A 20,235-nucleotide genomic window follows, 5' to 3' on the forward strand; every position below is an offset into this window, starting at 1 on the left:
ACTGAAGAGCCTTTTTTGTGTCCTGAAAACCTTTGTCCATCAGTGATTCTTTGGCTTTTTCTTATAAAGAGACAGACAGAAAGTGAAATGTTCATGAAATGTTTCTCTTTTGTTTTGTGGGGTTTTTTTCCCCAAGATTCTATAGCACTGTCAGTGTTGCCTTTTGATTGGAATGATTCAGTCTGGCTGGGGTTGACCCTGCCAGTCCCTTGGGTGTGTGAATTCCTGACTTTGGAGGTTGTTCTGATGGAGGAGCTTCAGGGAACAGCCCACACTTTGTACCTTTGCGAGTTTCCCGGTGGGATTCAGTAAGGACAAGTGCCACTGGCACCTCTCAAAAGACAAACTGGTGGTGGAGAGGAAAAGGAAAAAATCAGTTTTTCTCTTACTCTGTCGCCAGCTGGACCCATTGGACCAGGGAGGCCTCTCAGTCCTCTTGGGCCCTAATTAAGGAAACAAATCGGTTCAGACTTAATCAGTGTTTGTGTAACCAAGGTGAGTCCACATGACAAAGCCATGGGAGGAGGAGGAGAGGGAGGAGGAGAGGGAGGAGGAGGAGGAGGAGGAGGAGGAGGAGGAGGAGGAGGAGGAGGAGGAGGAGGAGGAGGAGGAGGAGGAGGAGGAGGAGGAGGAGGAGGAGGAGGAGGAGGAGGAGGAGGAGGAGGAGGAGAAGGAGAAGGAGAAGGAGAAGGAGAAGGAGAAGGAGAAGGAGAAGGAGAAGGAGAAGGAGAAGGAGAAGGAGAAGGAGAAGGAGAAGGAGAAGGAGAAGGAGAAGGAGAAGGAGAAGGAGAAGGAGAAGGAGAAGGAGAAGGAGAAGGAGAAGGAGAAGGAGAAGGAGAAGGAGAAGGAGAAGGAGGGGTTACCTGCAGACCAACACCGCCGGGAATCCCTGGAGGGCCGGGAGGGCCAGGGTTACCCTGGGACAGAAAAATCAATCAGACAGGAGGAGGGACAGCAGCAACCACAGCCAGGGACAGCCCCATCTTATTCCTCCTTGATCTCCCTCTCTCTCCCTCCCAGATTTCTCTTCAGAATGTTTTTCTACGTTACAGACAATTTCTATGTGCACAAGCATTCAGATCAATCAGGAATTCATCCAAGTGATTAAAGCAGGAATTTATCCAAGTGATTATCAGTCAGGAATTTATCCAAGTGATTAAAGCAGGGCTTTTCCTGAGCTGAGATCCCTGCATGGCAAAGAATAGCTGTTAATTCAAACTGATTTTAACATGATGATCCTTGGAAAGATGAATTTTCCTGGGGAGTCAGCACATGGTCCTAGAGGGAGAGCAGTGGAACCCAATGCACTTCAGCCAAAGTAACTGCTCCTTGTTCAGAAACACCCTCATTCCTCCCTGCCTCCTTGAAAAAATCCCTTATTTCTTTTTCAAGGTGTTATTAAAGAGAAAAATCCTCCCCTGTTACTTTTAAGTTTACCTTTTCTCCTTGTTTTCCTACTTCACCAGGCTCCCCTTTGTGACCAGTGTGTCCCTAGAAATAAGAGTTATGATTATTCACATCCCAATGGAGTCTTGTTTCAAAATTAGGTTTGGTGACACAGCTGTGAAACCTGAACCCCACCTCCCAAATGACTTTGAGGGAAAGCAGTCTGTAGGTGTGCTGTGAACGGAGATCCCTCCTGGGGGAGGCTGTCAGGCACCAGAATTGATGCAGCTCCTGAAAATGCCCAGGTTTGGTTTTCCAGAGTGACTTGCACCAAGCTCATGGCCTGGATGCAACTCTCAAACCCAGGGACCAGAACTCAGCTCCCATCACCCCAGAAATGGGGATGAGTCACTCCTGAGAACCCCATTCTGCATTTTAACCTCCCTTTTTACATCATCTTTAACGTCTGCATCATCAAGCTTTCAAAGAAATCCACGTCCCACTGAGATCTCTCTCATCAGCTCTGACTCACTTTGAGTCCTGGCTCTGTTCTGGGGCTGTGGAGAGACCCAGGCTCATTCCAGCCGTGGCAGATGTTATTCCTCACCACAACAAAGGTCCTGGGCACCATTTGCATCATAATTGGAGAGTTGCACTGGGTTTTCCATTGCATGAGCTATGAATTTTGAGCAGCTATCCCCAAACATTTTGCATTTGTAATGACATTTATGACTCAGTGCAGAGCCCAGGCAGGCAGGGAAGGTGGGAAAGGTCACTCAGGAGGAACTGAGAGCCTTTCCCAGGAGTTCTCCACTCACTGCCAACTCCTAAATCCTGCTAAAAGAACTCAAATCACTTTTTATTTTATCTCACTGCTGGAGTCCATAACTGCAAAGACATAGAGGGGACAGAGAGGAGATGTTTAACTCCCGAGAGCTAAAAATTTATATACCAGAGGCCAACTAAATAATTCTCTTTAAAATATTTAAACATAAATCTGCCCGCTGCTACACTGGCTATAAAAACAACAATTAAATTGTATTATATTAATTATGTAAGTTACATTTTGCAGTTTAGGAGCTGGTGAGGTTTTTCCAGCTCTCAGCACTTGGTTCTTGAGGCAGCTCTGAATTTCTGCTCCTGTTTGTTCCTGTCCATCAGCTTTGCCCCAGTGACCTTGCAGGGGTTTTTAATCCGTGTCAAGGGTTAAATGTCATTTGGAGGAATAAATGCAAATGCATGGCTGCTTTGGGAGCTGTGGAGCCTATATGTAGAGACTGTATATCTATATATATTTATATCTATATATATCTATATCTATATATATACACATTAATTAATATAAATTTAAATTAAATATTATTATAAAATTATATTATATATTATTTATTTATTATTACAAATATTCCTAATATTAAATATGATGAATATTTATTACTGTTATAAATTTAATTAAATATAATTAAATTTAAATTATATATTAATATAAAATTAATATATAGTTTAATAGTGGCGTTTATTTTGGGAGACAGATCTGGAATTGCAGGTGATGTTTCCTTACCTTGAAGCCTGGCATTCCAGGGGGGCCTGGGGGACCTGGTGGGCACAGAGCTGGGCACTGCAGGGAACAGAAACACTTTGGTTTAACGGGCACACAGCACATCCAGGGAGGCTGGCTTCATCCAGGAGGTGAAAAATTGATTGTGGATTTTGGTTCTAAATTCACTAAATCCAATGGAGTCACAGCACCATGGATTGACCAATATTTCCCTGTGGAACAGGATCCTAGAGGTCCACACAAAATAATGATTTATGAATGGCCTACTCCACTCTGAACATGGACTGGGAGCCTTTCTGAAGGCTGACAGTGTCCACAGCCCAAAATGCTGAAGAACCCAATGAAGCTGGATCAGTTTCTTTAAATCATTAGGATCATATCAAATCCTCTGCATTAACTGACCCCTACTGATTTCCTGTAGCCAACTCCTTAAATGAAACAAGGACAGGCATCAGAGTTAATTGAAGGGCACCAATAAAAACCCAATGCCTATAAGCTGATATCTGCAGATGTCCAGGGGTGGGCGAGCCCCTGGTGGGAACTCCAGCTTGACTGGAAATTTAATGAGGAAAAGGCCAAAGTCTTGAAATTTTACAAATAGCTCTCAATTTGTTTTGTTGGTTTGTTTTTCGTTTTGTTTGGTTTTTTTTTCTTTTTTTTTCTTTTAATACAACTTCAGGCAGCACTTCTGTAGCAAAAATTTGATTTTCTAGTATATTCCACAGGCTAACTTAAATTAAACATGCAGAAATAGCACCATTTCCTATTAACTGCCATGTGATGTGCCATCAGGCAGTCTAAACTGACTCGGAGCTTTTTTTGGGACATGCCAATTAGGAAACCAGAGAAGCTGTCACAACAGCAGCTGTGGAATCTGCAAATGTCACTTCCATCATTCCTGGACCCAACACTCCTTTGGTTCCCCCACGAGAAAGGGATCAGGGCTTTCTGCTGAGGAAGGAAACCTAAACAAAGCCTAAACCTGTCCATGGAACCAGGGCCACCATCCCTGGGAACAAACAGGGCTGCACACTCTGCCTTTCTTTTGCAGAGCAGGGTTGGAAGCATGGAAAGCTGTTGTCTGTTACCAAATGCTGGACTTGTTTAGCACATGGAGAATGCATGCAAAATGTGCATTTTGGGAAACAAAAATCGAGGAGAAAATCAAAGACTGGTTTGGGTTGGAAGGGACCTTAAAACTCATCCCATTCCACCCCTGCCATGGGCAGGGACACCTTCCACTGTCCCAGAGTGCTCCAACCCTGTCCAGCCTGGGCTGGGACACTTCCAGGGATGGGGCAGCCACAGCTTCAATGGGAAATCTGTTCCAGTGCACATCTGCCTCCTTGAATAAACATTTCAGTCCAGGAAACACACACCCCACACTTGTGCATCCTGATAAGGTGGTTTAAACCCACTCCTGCAAGTCTAAACAGTGCATGTTAAATGGTCTGACACTCCCCCAGCTGTGCCTACCAAAAGTCACATCAGGGATTAAACCAAACCATATTTCCATGCTATATAAAGTAAAACCTACCTGAAGGTCTCCACCGCCGTCAGGAAGGGCACCTGGAAGACCCTGCAATTCAGGGAATGGTGGCTTTTAAACACAAGGCAAACACCAGGAGGAAACACAATTTCTAGGACAATTTTTGCAGACCCAGCTCAGCTGCATCAGCACAAAGCACACACAGACCCAAAGTGCTGCCCTGAACCTGGAGAGTTCTGAGCTGCACCAGCCCCAGAAGCAGACACAGCAGGGCTGAAACCATCCCTGGAGATGCCAGGGAAGACTCCTGGGCCTTAGGTGATGAAGGCAGCAATTAGAGAAGAGCAGCTGTGCCTGGCTTCATCCTGACTCTGGGAAAGACCCCCCAGTCCCACTGCTCAACACTGCAGAGAGGCCACAGCAAACCCAAAGCAGGGACTCTCACAGAGATCTTTTATGAAAAGTCTTTTCCTTAGGATTTTTCCTCCTGAGAAGCTGAGGGGCCTCAAGAACAAAATGTAGACATTGATTATCTGCTGCTGTGGAATGCAACAGGTGGATCTGTGATTGGTCTCATGTGGTTGTTTCTAATTAATGGCCAATCACAGTCAGCTGGCTTGGACAGAGAGTCTGAGCCACAAGCCTTTGTTATCATTCTTTCCTATTCTATTCTTAGCTAGCCTTCTGATGAAATCCTTTCTTCTATTCCCTTGGTATAATTTTAATATAATACATATCGTAAAATAATAAATCAAGCCTTCTGAAACATGGAGTCAGATCTTCATCTCTTCCCTCAACCTGAAACCCCTGTGAACATGGTCACACAGGGACCTGACTGAGAGTCCCCCCTTGCTGGCCCTGCAAGCACAGATCCTGATCCAAGCAAGCACAAAAACCTTGCTGGAGAGAACAGCAAGCCCTCCCCATGCCCTGTGTGCCATAAAGGTGGGGTTCATTGGGTGCCTCCTCACACAGAGCACAAATAACAAACAGGAGATCACCATAAAACACCCAGAGAAAAGTCCTCTCCTCAGGACATGGTGTTTGCTCAGTGCTCATGGCAGGGGCAACAAATGAAAAGTGCAGCAAGAAGAAAATTCCAGACTCCCCCTCCCCAAGAATTTTCTCACATTTATTTGCAAGTCTCAACTTACAGGAGGCCCGGGTGGTCCAGGAGGCCCTGGGAATCCTGGCAGACCAAAAGGTCCCTAAAAGGAGAGGAAAACAGTAAGAATTCCCTTTCAATGTAAATGCAAGGGGATGTGAGGGGTGGCTAGCAAAATATCACTTCAGAGAGAGGTAAGAGACAAAAATTAAACACTCATTCTTCTGTGGTGGTGGCACATTCAGTAAACGAGGATTAAATGGTGGGAGACACTCACAGAAGGGCCCCGAAATCCGTGTCCCCCTGGGAGCCCACTGGGTCCTGGAGGCCCCTGTTGGACAGAGAGAAGAGCTTTAATATCTGTACTGACCCTGGCACCCCAAACCTGGGGTACCCAGCAGCTGGGATGCCTTGAGAGGCTGCCTGGAACAGGGGCTGGACAGAGTTAAAGGAACAAAATTGGCATTTATTAAAAGGCCCTCAAAGAATGCACCTTGGGCAGTGCAAGAGCCTGGCAGGGCTACACCCAAGATGGATCCTGGGTCACAAATTCTCAGACTTTTATAAGTTTTGATCCATTTCCATATTGGGGTAAATGTCCAATCCCAGCTCCAGGTGATGCAGTCCCACCCTCCCAGTTTGCTCCCTTCAATTCGCTGTTGTTTGCATTTTTTGGGGCTGGAGCTGCAGTGGTGTCCTTGGTTCTGGGGCTGGAAAAGGATTGTTTTGTCTGACTACACTGTGAGGGGAACTTGCTAACACTTCATATGAAATTCAGAGCTCCACACTAATGCAGTACAGAACCAGGAAAACATGAAAGCTCAAACTGAATCATCAAATCATCACTTGGGCTGTCCCCATTTTCCATTCCCCCCAAGGAGCTCCACCTGCACCTCACCAGCAGCTTCCCAATGCACATCTTGCTTTTTACTCCAAAAACTCCCCTGGAATTCACTGCCAGTCTGCATCCCTCAGGCACAGGGCAGCTCCCAGGGGCCCACCAAACCAAAGCTGCCCCAGGGCTGGTCACTCCCACTGCTTACAAGGCTGCTGAGCCTTGGGTTTGCACCAATCCAGCTTCCCCAGGGTGGGGACAGGAAAAAAACCCCACAGGGTCAATGATCTGCAGGACTCCTGGCACAGCAGAAGGACCTGAGCCCTGGGGTGGGTTTGGAACACTCAGGGTATCCAGTCAAATCCAATAAAATTAAGATTTATAATTTATAATATTAATTTATAATTTTTAGTTCTTTAATTATTAATATTAATTTATAATTTTTTTGAAAAAAAAAATCTTATTACTTACTGGAGGTCCTGGTAGTCCTTTGCCCTGAAAACAACATTTGAAACAGTGAAAGATCACTCAGAAAATGGGCACACAGGAAAAATGCTGCTAATTTTTTTTTTTGTTTTAAGTTTCCTTATCACTCCCTTGCCCCATTATAATGATTATAATTTGCCATCAGAGCAGAGTTTTGATGAATCCTTTTGCTGCCTCTAATAATTTGTATTCCCTTTCCATCTCTGTTACCTATGAAACATCTGTGAGAAGAGAGATGTGTGGTGGCACAAGGGTGGGACATGGAGAGGAAGAAAATACTCCAGTTTATCTATTTCTCCTTTTTCTCTTCCTTTTAATTTTGATTAGACATTAGATAATGTCTAATAATTGTGATAGCATTTGAAATGTCAGTCTGTATCCCGAGCTGGTTTGCTTTTAGAGAACCTCAGAGAATAAAAGCAGGTCTGTGCTACCTGAACAGGTCACACACACACACATTTAAACATTTCAAACAATATATTCACTCATTCAGGCTTTGATCCTTTTGTTTGGGGTGCAAAGCTTCCCTTCCTCTCTTGGCACAATATTCCACATTTTCAGCACATGAGCTGCTCTGGGAGGTACTTACAGCAGGTCCAGGTGGCCCAGCAGGTCCCAGTGCACCCTGTGGGAATAAAACAGGATAAAAATCAGCAGGGATAAAAGAGGGACCTCCACATGGGGAGCCACCAAGGCCTGCTCTCCTTGACACCAATCTTTGCTGGGAAACTCCAGCAGTGTCTTGCAGAGGCAGGACAGAACTGGAGATGCTCAGCTGAATTCACACATATAAGGACAAAAATATATGGATAATTACTCTGGAAGTCCCAGCTGGCCTCAGATGAATATCTAAAATATCCTCCATGAATATCTAAACGTTCATAACTTGAATTCTATCTACTTGAAATATTCTCATTCATAATACATTCACATTGTAGATCCAATTACTAAGCTTCTTAAAACTATTAACAGAATTTGGATTTGTTCTAGCAAATTTTATTAATCCATCTATTTTCCTTTCAAGCAAAGCCAAAGATTTGGCAGCTTCTGCTTCTTCTCTTGCTTCCTTGGCAATTCCCCCATCTCCTTTTCCCAGTTTGCATTCCCACTCTTAGGCTTGGCTGGGGCTTAGACTGGAATTAAGTCACTCTTGAAGCTGAGAAGCTCCTGCTTGACTGAAGATAAGAACACAGAGAGATCTGTCATATTTGCATTGAAAAGGTCAGAACGAGGAAGACTTCATTTACTTCATCATTTTGGGACCCCTCCCCGTGAAAGGGACCACCGACCCATTTCAAGGAACAAACTACAGATGCTTAATAGCTTTTGAACCGATTACCATACGAAGTGGGGAATGGGATGTACCAAAGTCATGAATATGCATTTGTATTTTGGGTATTCAATACCTGTATGGACAAAAGGACTCTGTAATCACCTGTAAATCAATACTTTTACAGATAAAAGGACTCTGTAATCACCTGTAAATTGCAGTGTGTATTTGGGAGCTATCCCACAATAAACATCCACTTTCTAACTTTAAACGGTTAGAGAGTTTTTGTCTGTCACAGCTGGATATCGGTACTAGATCAATATCGATTGTTTTTAATAAATCAGGCCAAAGGAGGTTAGAAATGCTTTCCCTTGTTAAGCTTAAGGAGAAAGACACAGAGGACCCAAGGCCTTGTTAAGAGTGGTCTTGTGAGCAGAGGACAGTAATCCAATAAAATCAGCTGTGCTGTGAATGGCAGCTCATTCATTTCTCCTGCTGCAGGTCACTCTGCTCTGCCCCAGTCACTTTTATCTGCAGGATAAAATCCTCACAACTACTGTTGGCTGTAAGGGACCAGCTGGGATCTCCTCCTGCAAGGAAAACATTGAATTTCTGGCACCCCCTCACTTGCACCCTCATTCTGAAAGCAGCTGCATCCCCCCTTTCTGCTTTATGCAACAGGCCAGAAAGATGGCAGAGCACCCAACATGCCAAACTTTGGCCCTTTGCTCCCTAATTCTGATTCCTTGGAGGGTGTAAGGTGCAGAATGCAGCAGTGAACATTCCTGGTAAAGTAAGAAATTGTGAAATCCCTGAACGAGCTGATGCTACTGCCTTAAGGCAAAGGAGAGACTCTAATTTACATCTCAATTTTAATAACATTGTGTGACTCAATTCGTTCTCCTGGTAACAATGTTCTTTCTGTTTTGATTAGAAAACACTATCATCGTAATTTTTCATTTTGTAGCAATTTACTCTGTGAATAGACAGTTATGGAGCATAGAAAACACTTGATTATTATGACATTCATAAATAGAAGTGAGTAATTATGTTTTCTTTATTGCTTTCATTGGAAAGCAACAAACTTCAAAATGGCCTTTGAGAACTTTGCAATGAAGGACACCAGTACCTAACATGGAAGTCTGGACCCAGCTAAGAATAAAGGGGTTTTAAAATTGAAAAAACAAGTAGACTTGATCTAATCAGTCTTTAAGCAGAAGCAGGAGAAAAGCTAATGGGTGCTGAGAGCAGCAGGAAATATTTAAGATGAAAAACTTTCTGGAAATGTTTGGCAATAAATCATTACTGAAAAGTGGCTTCTGTGAGCCCACTTCCCTATGCTAAGCAGCTTTGCTCTCAGACACTCCAGTTGAAAAAATTAAGCTTATTTTGAAGAAATCAGTGTTAAGCATGAATTCAAACCCACAGCAATAAGTAAACAGCTTATTTCAGTGAGTCCTGCAAGACTGAGATATGTTCTACAAGACAGGGAGGAAAACAAGCAAGTTGGGCTAACAATGCTCCATTAGGAGTGCTAAAGCTTTCAGAGGCCCTCCCTTTCCCCAGGTTTTTATCAGACCAATTAAAGCAATTTCCCAGATGGACCAGTGACCTTGAAAAGCTCCCATAACTGAGGAGGGGTCCCAGCTCTGCCCCATGCTGCCAGACTGAGTTACACGAAATGGGAGAGCCCAGCAAACCCGAGCTCTGCCTGTCTGGGGCAGCCAGAGAGGAATTCCTGTGCCCAAAAACCCTCTGCTCAATCACCCTGCAAGGCAGGAGCTGTGTGCCAAGGTGGGCACTGCCACCCAGCCCCAAACAGGGCTCAGAACTGCTCACAGGATCCCACGGTGCTCCTGAGCTTCCCTCCTTTAAAAATCAGGGATCTGTTCCCAGATGCTGCTGGGCTGCTGCCACAGAATGTCTGAGAGTGGCCAGGATCTCTGGGGAGAAGGATGGGCACAAGGGGCAGAAAAGGAGTGGGGTTTGTGGTGGTGGTGATGGACACAGGCTGGGAGCTGTGACCAGGATATTTGGGTTCTGCCACTCAGCTTTGCCAGTGGCCACACAGACTTTGCCTGTCACACGGCAAAGGAAGAGGAGCATATCACAAATACATGGTTGTACTGCTCATCTCCTAAAATATCTCACAGATTTTTTACATTTCAGTAAGTCCTTGGGCCAACAAGTGGATTATTGGGATATACTGAACAGGTGACAGAATCTGTACAGTACATGGTTGTACTGCTCATCTCCTTAAATAACTCACAGATTTTTTAGATTTCAGTAAGTCCTTGGGCCAACAAGTGGATTATTGGGATATACTGAACAGGGGACAGAAATCCAGCCCATCACCGCAGCCCTGAGTCCAAGAGGCCAACAAGCCAGCTGTGGACACAAGCCCCATATTGCCATCTGGGAGACAGGAGAAGAGCAATGCTGGATCACAATCTGTGCTGGGAGGCTCATTAATGATTATTCCTTAATGTCACAGGGAGGCCTGAGAGGGGAGATGACTGTGGGTGATCAGAAGGACATCTGTATCATCTCTGGCTGCTGTTCCTCTGTCCCTGTGGTGCCTCTCAGCAGAGCTAGAATATGCAGAAAGCAGAAAAAATCCTTATTTCTTGCTAGGCTGGCTGGGGAACACTATGGCAACTAATAATGCAACCATATGGACAGTTCCAGAAATAATAAAAGGCAAAAGTTCAAACAATTAATACCCAGTGGCATTAATTATAAACAACACAGATCTGCCAACTCAGACTGCCAATACAGGCTAAAATAACTGCATTTTGATAAACTTCACAACTGAGTCTGTTGACTGCTTCAAGAAACTTTTTGGATACTTGAAATATCCCTAGTACAGCCACCACTGAGGCAACCCAAGCAGGTTCAAAGCCATGTGAAAGAAATGTGGATTTCATGCCCTGCCTAATGAAAATCCACCTGGGGCTGCATTTCAAGGATCCAAATATTTTGCAAGGGTTTACATGAGAATCAGCACTTGAATATCACCAATCTACTGCAGAATGTGAAAATCATCCCCACACTCAGTGACAATGAGCATTTAAAGGATTTAGGATCTATGAGGTACTCACACGGTCTCCTGGAGGCCCATTTGGGCCAGGTGGGCCATCAGTTCCTGTTAAACCCTGTAAAAAAACCCAAAATATCAACAGAGTTCCATCTTGTCAGTAACACGTCTCAAAATTGTTCTCATATTCCTTAATTCAGCCCAGAGTTGCTTCTCCTTCAATTTCTCCTGACATGCAAGACATAGATGTGGGTCCAGGACTCCCATTCCTTCTCCAGTAGGCACAGAGAAGTTGATGAGACATATCAGGAAAACTCTCCTGCCTGGGTGAAGGGTTTAAAAAACCTGAGAGAAGATGACAAATACTCACATCCACTCCAGGAAGGCCGGGCAATCCAGCTTCACCTGCAGCTCCAGGCTTCCCTGGGGCACCTTTTGGCCCCTACATGAGGTAAACAGTCAATTATTATCACAAAAGTCAATTATAAGTCAATTATTATAACAAAACAACAGGAGAAACACGGCAAGGATGCAAGGATGGAAGCTCATTTGTTGATGTGTTAATCCTACACCATGCAACATGGGAGAATCCCATGATGAGAGGTGAATCTTGCTATGAATCCATATCCAAATCCTAAATTTCAGTACTTTAGCTCATTCCCACGTGCTCACAAGCTGTTCTTAGTAGGGGTAGGAAGGGATGGGTGAATCTTGCTATGAATGATGAGCTTTAAAATCCTACATTTCAGTGCTTTGGCTCATTCCCACGTGCTCACAAGGTGTTCTTAGCAGGGAAGGGATGCAGTAAGTGGCCAGAGCAAAGGGCTCTCTCCGATACAGGTTTGGGCACCCCTGGCAGGCTGAGGGGCTGCAGCAGACTCAGAGCAGTGCCAAAAATGACCAAAAATGTCATGTGGCTTGGTGCCATGACACCTGTCCCCATTCAGGTGATGCACAGGCTTTATCTCATTATTATTATTTATCTCATTCATTAATTTAACTTTCATTCTGTTTCTCTGATAGCAATCAAGCAGGAGAATGTGTTTGTCCCCTGAGCATCCCCACCCCTAGGAATTCTGTGGCAGGTGAAGAGGAAAGCAAGGCTGGAAGTGCCAGCTCATGTCCCGTGTCCTTTTGAAAGGAGGGAGAAGTCAATATCAAGTAGGAAATACTTACTGGTGGGCCTGGCAAACCAGGAGGACCTGGCTCTCCCTAGGGGAAAGAGGAAAAAGCGTTAGTGCTGAAGCTTTGCTGACTTTTTCCAACAAGGATGTTCCCAACTGCACTCAAACCTCTCCTCATGCCTTCTCCAACATTTACCTGGCTCAGTCTCATGAGCTGATGCTCTAAACCTGCTGCCCCCCAAGCAGGATGAGCCTGGATAGCCTTTTCTAACACCTGCAGTGGCAGATTTGGGGAAATCCACACCCCAACCCCCAGAGAGAACCACTGCTCCTGAACTTTCAACTCCTTCCAGACATGGTTAGAATTTATTTCCCCTTGGGAATGGCTGCAAATGGGGCAGGGAGGAATCTGGATGGGTGTCACAGCTTCCAAACATTTTCCTGGTGATTCAGGGACCAACTCAGCTTTGCAGGGCACAGTATGAGCTGTGGCACTGCCAGGAGATGGGGATTACACCACAAAGTGAAGAATGAACAACTGTCTTCAATGATTTCCTTCATATGACTAAACTTGGACAGGGAAAGCAAACAAGCACAGCCACCAACTGATTTCCACCTAATCCAATTGCACAATCTGCATTAAACACAATTTTCATACAATATTTCAAAAGCACTCTAATTTTTCCTCTACTGTAATAAAAATAAGCTTTTAAGAACAGCATTAAAGGTGTTTGTGAGACAACATTTTGTGAGTCTTTATTCACTTCTCCCAGCTCAACCAGTTGTAATGACATTCAGATGTCACCCTGATTTTTTAATATTTTCTAAGCCTTCTGATGTTGACTTTCGTGTAACAAACTTTCTCACACACTTTCTGTAAATAACTCATTATTTTGCATTCTTTTATGGAGCAGTAGAAATTTGGTAGACTGTCAGTTTGACCGGTGTCATTGGAGAGGTGGCACTGTCACCCTCCAATCCACAGTCACTTTTGAAAAACTATAAATGTTGGAGTCAGAAAATAAACTTCCTTTTTTCTTCACCTTGAGAGCAGCGGTGTGCACTTGTGTTCTTTCATGCCCTATACTGACATTCATATGTGTGTGAGTGTGGACTCCAGAAAAAAAATTTATATTTTATTGTTAGGCCCCAAAAGAGGCAAACATTTGTGAAGAGCACGAGCTTGACTGGAGCTTGGTTTCCAACTCATCCCACAGAAAATCACTTTGTGTCCCTGTCCAGAGGGTACCTGCCTTCCTGGCTTTAGGGTAAATACACTGAATATTGTGAGAGCTGTTGTGGGTGAGCAGAGGGGAAGGGGCAGCCCTGGGAGGAGAAAATCTCTGTGGAAGAAGGATTGTTATTAACAGAGCAAGGCTGGAAATAAAACACCATCCCTCCCACCATGGGGCAGGAGGTGAATGCAGAGCTGTGGGATTTACAGCAGGTTTCTATATTTACTGGGAGGGCTGGGGGCAAATCCTTCCAGCCTGGAGCTGCTCAGGATTTATGTCCTGCACCCCTGACTGACCAGAGGGGCCCTGAACAGAGGCATCTTTATGCTCTGACTTGCTGAAGCAACTCCTTCAGTGTCCTTTGCCCACAGCTTTTCCATAAATAGTTTTATCATAGCAGGCTGGGGAAAGTTCCCTGCCCAGGAAATGAAAGGAGCAGTTCTTTGGGAATGAAAAGGCAGCTGGAAAGGGCTGCAGGGGTGGTTTGCTCCTTCCTCAAGCACCTGGGACTGCCAGCCCCTTGCATTTCTCCTTTCCTCTGTGGTGGGAATCTGCACAGGGAGGTCACAGCATGAATAAAAAAATGCTGAGGACCATCTTAAACCTTGATCCTGTGGTGGTGGAACCCTGCAGGAGCCCCAGAACTTCAGAGAGCTGAATCCAAAGCCTAATCAGGGCATGCACCCCCAATGCCAGGTCACTGGGAATTAGAGCAAGGGCTGTCAGCAAAAGGAAATGCTCCCCTGGTGCCATGGGGAAGTTTTCTCTTTCTCAGCAAGTCAAGGCAGGAGACAGAAAACAGAGGGGGAAAAAAGAAAGCTTGATTTTTGAAAAGTGACAATTGCTTATTAGCAATTTAGGGAATTACATCTCCAGAAATAATTCACAGGAACTTGTCACTAATTCTTTCCATCAAAACATGCTGTTTCTAGTCTTGGGAGAGAGATTTTGCTTGTTACTGGGTATGAAACGAGAAGCTTGTTAAAGGCTTTAATTATAAAATATTTCAGAGGGACTTAATGTTGCAGCTCCCCCTGAAAGGCAGGGATGAAAGCTGGACCTTTGAGAAATTGTGCTGGTGGAGTTCATCCAAGGAGATCTCCTGAATAATTCAGCTGCATGCTCCGCACCTCTCAGTGCTCACAGCTGATGGTAGGACACTGCTGAGCACCCAGCTCAAAGATACCCAGAGCACTTCCATATCACTTTCATCCAAGGTCACCTGTCACACTGACCTGGCTGGAGTGGCTTACAGAGTTCAGGAATACAGTGCAGAAAAATTTCAATTGCAATTGAAGAAAAAATCTCAGCAACAAAAGAAAAATGAAAAAATAGTTTCACTCTGCAGTGGCATAATTGACACTGCCACTCAGGATCCACATGACCCTTCCCATGCAGCACTAGGAAAATGTGGAATTTTATTTACCATCATTTTTTGGAGTGTACTGACACAAAAATGGCAGCTCAGAAGCAGGGAGGCTGTGTGACTCTGCTCAACACCAGGCACAGCCCAGCATCTGCTCCTGTGCAACCCCTGAAAGGATTCCATGTCCTGCTGAGGAGCAGGAACCATCCTGGAGCCTCCTGGGCAGCCAGACCACCTCACCTGAACAGGGACCTGACATCCTCTATCCATGCAAGGGATGGGCTTCAAGTTCAAATTAGAGATTATTTCTGGGCAGCCAAAACCCCAGGCTGAAGCTGGGACTGCAGGGCTTTGCACCTGAAACACTTCACCCAGCCTTTTGATTAATTAGGGCTAAGTTCTTCTCATTAATTAGATGTTGTTATTTGATTCTGTCCCACAGGGAGCCTTCCAAAGCTTTTAGCTGTGGATAAAAGGTGAAGGTCCACAAGACTGACACCTCCCTGGGCTCCTGCTTCCAAGAGCAATGAGAACCATGCTGGTGCTGCTCCAGAGTTAAATATCCTGTAGAAAGCAGGAACTGAAAAACTATGAGGTTTCTTTCCCATTTCCTCTCTGCAGAAGTTGAAACTTGAAGTCTGAAGGGTTTCATCCTTCCCAAACTCTTCTTTTTGCTTCCACAGTGGATCACAGCCAGCCTTTCCCAAAGTGTGCTGGCCACAGCAATGCCCTGCTGAAAACTGGAACCAGTTCCCTTTGTCGTCTTCTGGAGTGTCCCCTGAAGCCTTTTGTGACACCACAAAAAGCACCACCAAAACCAGCGCCACCAAAAAACAGCGCCACCAACACAAACCACAAAAAACCAGCGTCACCAAAAACCAGCCCCACCAAAAAAACAGCCCCACCAAAAAACGGCGCCGCCAAAAAACGGCGCCACCAAAAAACGGCGCCACCAAAAAACGGCGCCACCAAAAAATGGCGCCACCAAAAAGCGCGCCACCAAAAAGCGCGTCACCAAAAAACAGCCCCACCAAAAAGCTCACCACCAAAAAACGGCGCCACCAAAAAATGGTGCCACCAAAAAATGGTGCCACCAAAAAATGGTGCCACCAAAAAGCACGCCACCATAAAACGTCGCCACCAAAAACTGGCGCCACCAAAAAATGGTGCCACCAAAAAGTGCGCCACCAAAAAACAGCGCCACCAAAAAATGGCGCCACCAAAAAACAGCCCCACCAAAAAGCGCGCCACCAAAAAACGGCACCACCAAAAAATGGTGCCACCAAAACCAGTTGGAAGATGCCGAGGTGCCAGCTCTGAACGTCTCTCTCGGAACCACAAAACCAGAGGGAGATTCCCAGGAACACAGACTCCTTTAGCCAAAAGGACACTCAGAGGAGCAGCTGGAAATCAATGAGGTTCTCTCTTCAGCCCAGCCTGGCTCAGGAGCTGCAGGGAAAGCTCCCCACTGCAGGCACAAACACTCCTTGTTCACCATGTACCAGGGAGTGCATACATTTATTTTTTTTTACCTCCTTATTCAAAAGAAAATGGCCTGCATGGAATGAATGGATTTTTTCAAGGTTGCTTAAGGGCCCAATTCCAATAAATGCACTTCAGCTGAGCTTTAAAAACCCCTGCACTATTCCATAGGCAGCTCAGAGAGACAAGAGCTGCTCAAAGTGGAAATTGAAGCAGGAACCCAAATTTTGCATTTGATGTGGTCTTGCTGAAGGTCCATCTGATGCTCATTTTATCCACTGCCAACTACAGGACACAATTCAGTCCTTATCCAACAGATGCACAGAAGCAATATTTTTAATTTCTATGGAAACACAAATTAAAAGTAACAGAACAAGATTTTCTCCTCCATTAAGTCCTGGGTTATGTAGTTTTCTCCCTCTGCAGAAGGTGTAAGGAGCTGCCTGATGAAACAAGGGCTCTTCATTTTATTTGCCTTTTGGGCCACTACAAACTCAGGTCTGGCAACACAAGAGTCAGATCCTGACACATCCTGTGCCAAAGTGAGGGATAACCATGATGACAATATTGAAACAAAACTAAAAAGAGAAAAGCAGTGTCCAGTGTTGCATATTTGAGTCTCTTGTAGCCTCTCTAGACATGGAGATACTGTGAAGCATCACATAAATCTGTCTTTGAACTGCTGAACGTGCCCTGACCCCACACACATCATACCTCTGCACAAAAAGAGAAATATTCCACTTTGCAAGCAGGGTCACAAACCCCTGAGCCCTCCCTGGGGACAGGGGATTGATCCTGCAGAGAACCTGCTCAGCACCCCACGGGCTGTTCAGCCTCCTGCAGAACAGGACAGGATTTCCCAGGTCCTTCCCCCAGGGATGCCCAGAGGATCTGCAGAGCAGGAGCAGCTTCCCTGCCCAGCCCTGGCCCAGCCAGCCCTGCCCTGCCCCACTCACATCAATGCCGTCCTTGCCAGATGGTCCAGGGGGTCCTGCAGGTCCAGGGGGGCCTTGGGGTCCAATTCTTGGAAGGGACTGGGGAAAAGTGAGAGACAAGAGCTTGTTTTTCCATCAGAAGGAACACACGGGCTAGATCAGAAATCATTGGCAAAAATCCTACAGCTTAACCCTAAATCTGCACCCCCTGCCAGCCTGGGTGGGCTCCAGAGCAGTGCAAGGCTCTTTGGAAAACCCTTTTGACTGAGCACATCCCCAGCTCCTTTTACTCTACTGGCAGTGCAAACTGGTCACTGGGGAGCAAAGAGATTTTGTTGTATAGGAAATTGTTCTGACTACAGGCACGTTTTGGGTTGGGCAGAGGAGGAAATGCAAAGCCCAAGTGCTTGGTAGAAATAATGAATTTATAGCCCCAGTTTGATGGGTGATGGCAAAGCCAGGCAGACACCAACGAAGACTGGAGAAGAAAGTTTCCTTTCTGAGCAGGGTGCCCCCTGAAAATCTGGGCTTTTGGAAAGGTCTGAGGTGGGGGAAGGAGAGAAAGGTCCAATAAATGACTTCTGTATGGAGAGGGCTCCAGAGAGCAGCTTACTGCAGCTTCAGGGAACAAAGGTTTCATTGTAGAAGTAGCTCTGCTCACAGCAGAGTTCTGAATTCCCAAGCCAGGCTGTGAAAATTCCTCACTAACAATGAAAATCTCATTGAGGAGTCACTTCCCCAGACAATAACATTAACACCAGACAGGGAAGTTTAATGCAGCTTCATGTCTCAAGTGAGCAAGGGTTAAACATGCTGTAAGTGTAAAATTTGAAAATTGATTGAGGGAATGAGTAAGAAACTCTGATTCAGATAAAGACCCAGATCAGATCAGTTTCACTGGAGATCTGTTATTTCATTGTAAAAGCAAACTGTTTCTCTTGAATCAACAGATCTGTCCTTTCCAAGGCTTCCCCTCTCATAATTGTAGTCCTGGATGGGAAAACACCACTTCTATAGAAACAGAAAGCAGCAGTTTTTACACCTACCCACACAGGTACAAACCCAGGTGCACATTTGTCATAAACCTCAGAGTAATACCTGCCTATTGCCACGTTTCACCCCACAGGTACAACACACACTCTATTTTACCCATACAGGTTTCCCCCTGAGCACGAGACACAAATGAGGTTTCTCACCTGAGCTGATGCTGTGGCCAAGAGCTGACACAGGGACAGGAGCCCAAGAGCAGCGATTCCAGCCATGGTGCCCAGGCTCTGCCTCTCTCCCTTTCCTCCAGGCTGCCAAACCCTTTCTCCTCCGGGGTCCAGCAGATCCCTCCTCCTCCTCGGGGCTCTCAGCTTACAGAGCAGGGACTCCTCGCCTCCAGATAAACCTGTGGCTCCAGCTGGAGCAGGGAGAGGGGCTGAGCTTGGAGGAGAGGAGGTGGGAGAAGGAGGGGGAGCAGCAGAGCAGCTCATTCCTGCCCCAGCCTCCTGCTCCAGGAGCCTCTGGAAGGGCTGGGCTGGGAGCAGGGACACAGAAGCACAGCTGGGATACTCCAGCAGCAAACACAAAGCTGCTCCTTAGCTCTCACCTCACCCAGGATATTTCCCAAAGTCCATCACCATCCCTGTGCTGGACAGGTAAAAAGAAACACAGGGGGAGTTTTTCAGTGAATTTTCCATTTTTCACCTAACTCCAGCAGGGACATTAAGAAACCTGTGACAGTGCACGATACCACAGAGAAATGCACTCACTGCTTAGTGAGGTGCTTTGTTAGCTCTGAGGTTGTTCACATCTGGTTTCAGGGGGTTTTTTTAGGGTGATCTGAAGAGCACGGACTCCTTGAGAAATTATGAATGCTAGTTAGAAAACACAATCACAGACAGATACAAGGAGGAAGGGAAAAGGAGGAACATTCTCAAAGGCACAAAGAAATATATGAAATGCTGTAAGGAAGGAAACAGGACAGTTCCCTACCTGGTGACCCCAAATGGCAACAGATTCATGAAGATGCATCTCCTGCAATGAGTTTCACAATTCCCTTTATTGATTAAAGGCAATTTCATCCAAAGCAGGGCTTGGATGTGGGGAGGAATGGTGGCCAGACTCCTCAGGGCTGCAATGACACAGCTCATCTGGTTAGGAACACAAGAGAAGTGGAAAGTGAAAGCTGAGGAACTGAAATACCTGATTGCAGCTTGGCATCTGTGCAACAGGAGGCTTGTAGGAGCACACAGTGTTTGTGTGACCAGCTCCCCAGCAGCCAGGATTCCTAGAGCTTTGCAGAGGGATAAAGGGCTCAGATTTTCTGAGTTCCCACAAGGTTCTGTGGAATAGTTGGGGACAGAAAGGCAATGTGTGTCTCTAAGCCTTCTGATGGCTCCAGAGTTACTGGAATCCTTTATTAGACACCCCAAATCCCAAAGAGGGAGAGAGCTTTGCACAGCTTGTACCTCCTCCTCCACACTGAGGCCAGCTGGGGCAGGAGGGAAGGCAAAGGAGACCCAAATTCCTCAGCCACACCTTGTCCAGAGCAAGCCAGGGCTGGGGGGCTGCAGCAGATGAGGCCTGCCCAGGACCAGCACTGCAAGGGCCCTGGGAGTGTTCACCTTAAACACCATCCCACATCCACAGGGAGCACAGCTGAGGGGACACAATGGTTTAGAGGAAATTTTTAATCAATTACCACAAAGACACCCCTGTTCTTGTGTCCTGAAGGGAATAAAAACCCCTGAACTGAAGCTCCCACAGCCAGGCTGGGCAGGAGCCCCAGGGGATGCTCCAAGCAGAGTCCTGGTTTGCTCTGCAGAGCACCACAGCACCTGTGGGAGAAGAGCTGCAGAAGCAACACAAAACATTCAAAAACAAGCAGATACCCCATGCCTGGAGGTGGTCAAAGCCAGGCTGGATGGGGCTTGGAGCAA

At 45.9% G+C, this 20,235-nt stretch overlaps 1 protein-coding gene across 1 annotated transcript in view; it reads right to left on the bottom strand.

Annotated features, from left to right (window-relative positions):
* Nucleotides 1-18,570, bottom strand: part of COL9A3 (collagen type IX alpha 3 chain) — a 36,629-nt gene extending 18,059 nt beyond the window's left edge. Inside the window, exons 1-14 of the mRNA XM_058814876.1 lie at nucleotides 18,505-18,570; nucleotides 17,330-17,407; nucleotides 12,343-12,378; nucleotides 11,537-11,608; nucleotides 11,231-11,284; nucleotides 7,449-7,484; nucleotides 6,845-6,868; nucleotides 5,816-5,869; nucleotides 5,588-5,641; nucleotides 4,482-4,523; nucleotides 2,948-3,004; nucleotides 1,438-1,491; nucleotides 864-917; nucleotides 390-443 (exon numbers count right to left, since the gene is read on the bottom strand). Coding sequence (XP_058670859.1) covers nucleotides 390-443; nucleotides 864-917; nucleotides 1,438-1,491; nucleotides 2,948-3,004; nucleotides 4,482-4,523; nucleotides 5,588-5,641; nucleotides 5,816-5,869; nucleotides 6,845-6,868; nucleotides 7,449-7,484; nucleotides 11,231-11,284; nucleotides 11,537-11,608; nucleotides 12,343-12,378; nucleotides 17,330-17,407; nucleotides 18,505-18,570 — 735 coding nt within the window. The remainder of the gene's footprint in view (nucleotides 1-389; nucleotides 444-863; nucleotides 918-1,437; nucleotides 1,492-2,947; nucleotides 3,005-4,481; nucleotides 4,524-5,587; nucleotides 5,642-5,815; nucleotides 5,870-6,844; nucleotides 6,869-7,448; nucleotides 7,485-11,230; nucleotides 11,285-11,536; nucleotides 11,609-12,342; nucleotides 12,379-17,329; nucleotides 17,408-18,504) is intronic.
* Nucleotides 18,571-20,235: the final 1,665 nt, after the last annotated feature.

Source organism: Ammospiza caudacuta, chromosome 15 (genome assembly GCF_027887145.1).
Source record: "Ammospiza caudacuta isolate bAmmCau1 chromosome 15, bAmmCau1.pri, whole genome shotgun sequence".
NCBI lineage: Eukaryota > Metazoa > Chordata > Aves > Passeriformes > Passerellidae > Ammospiza > Ammospiza caudacuta.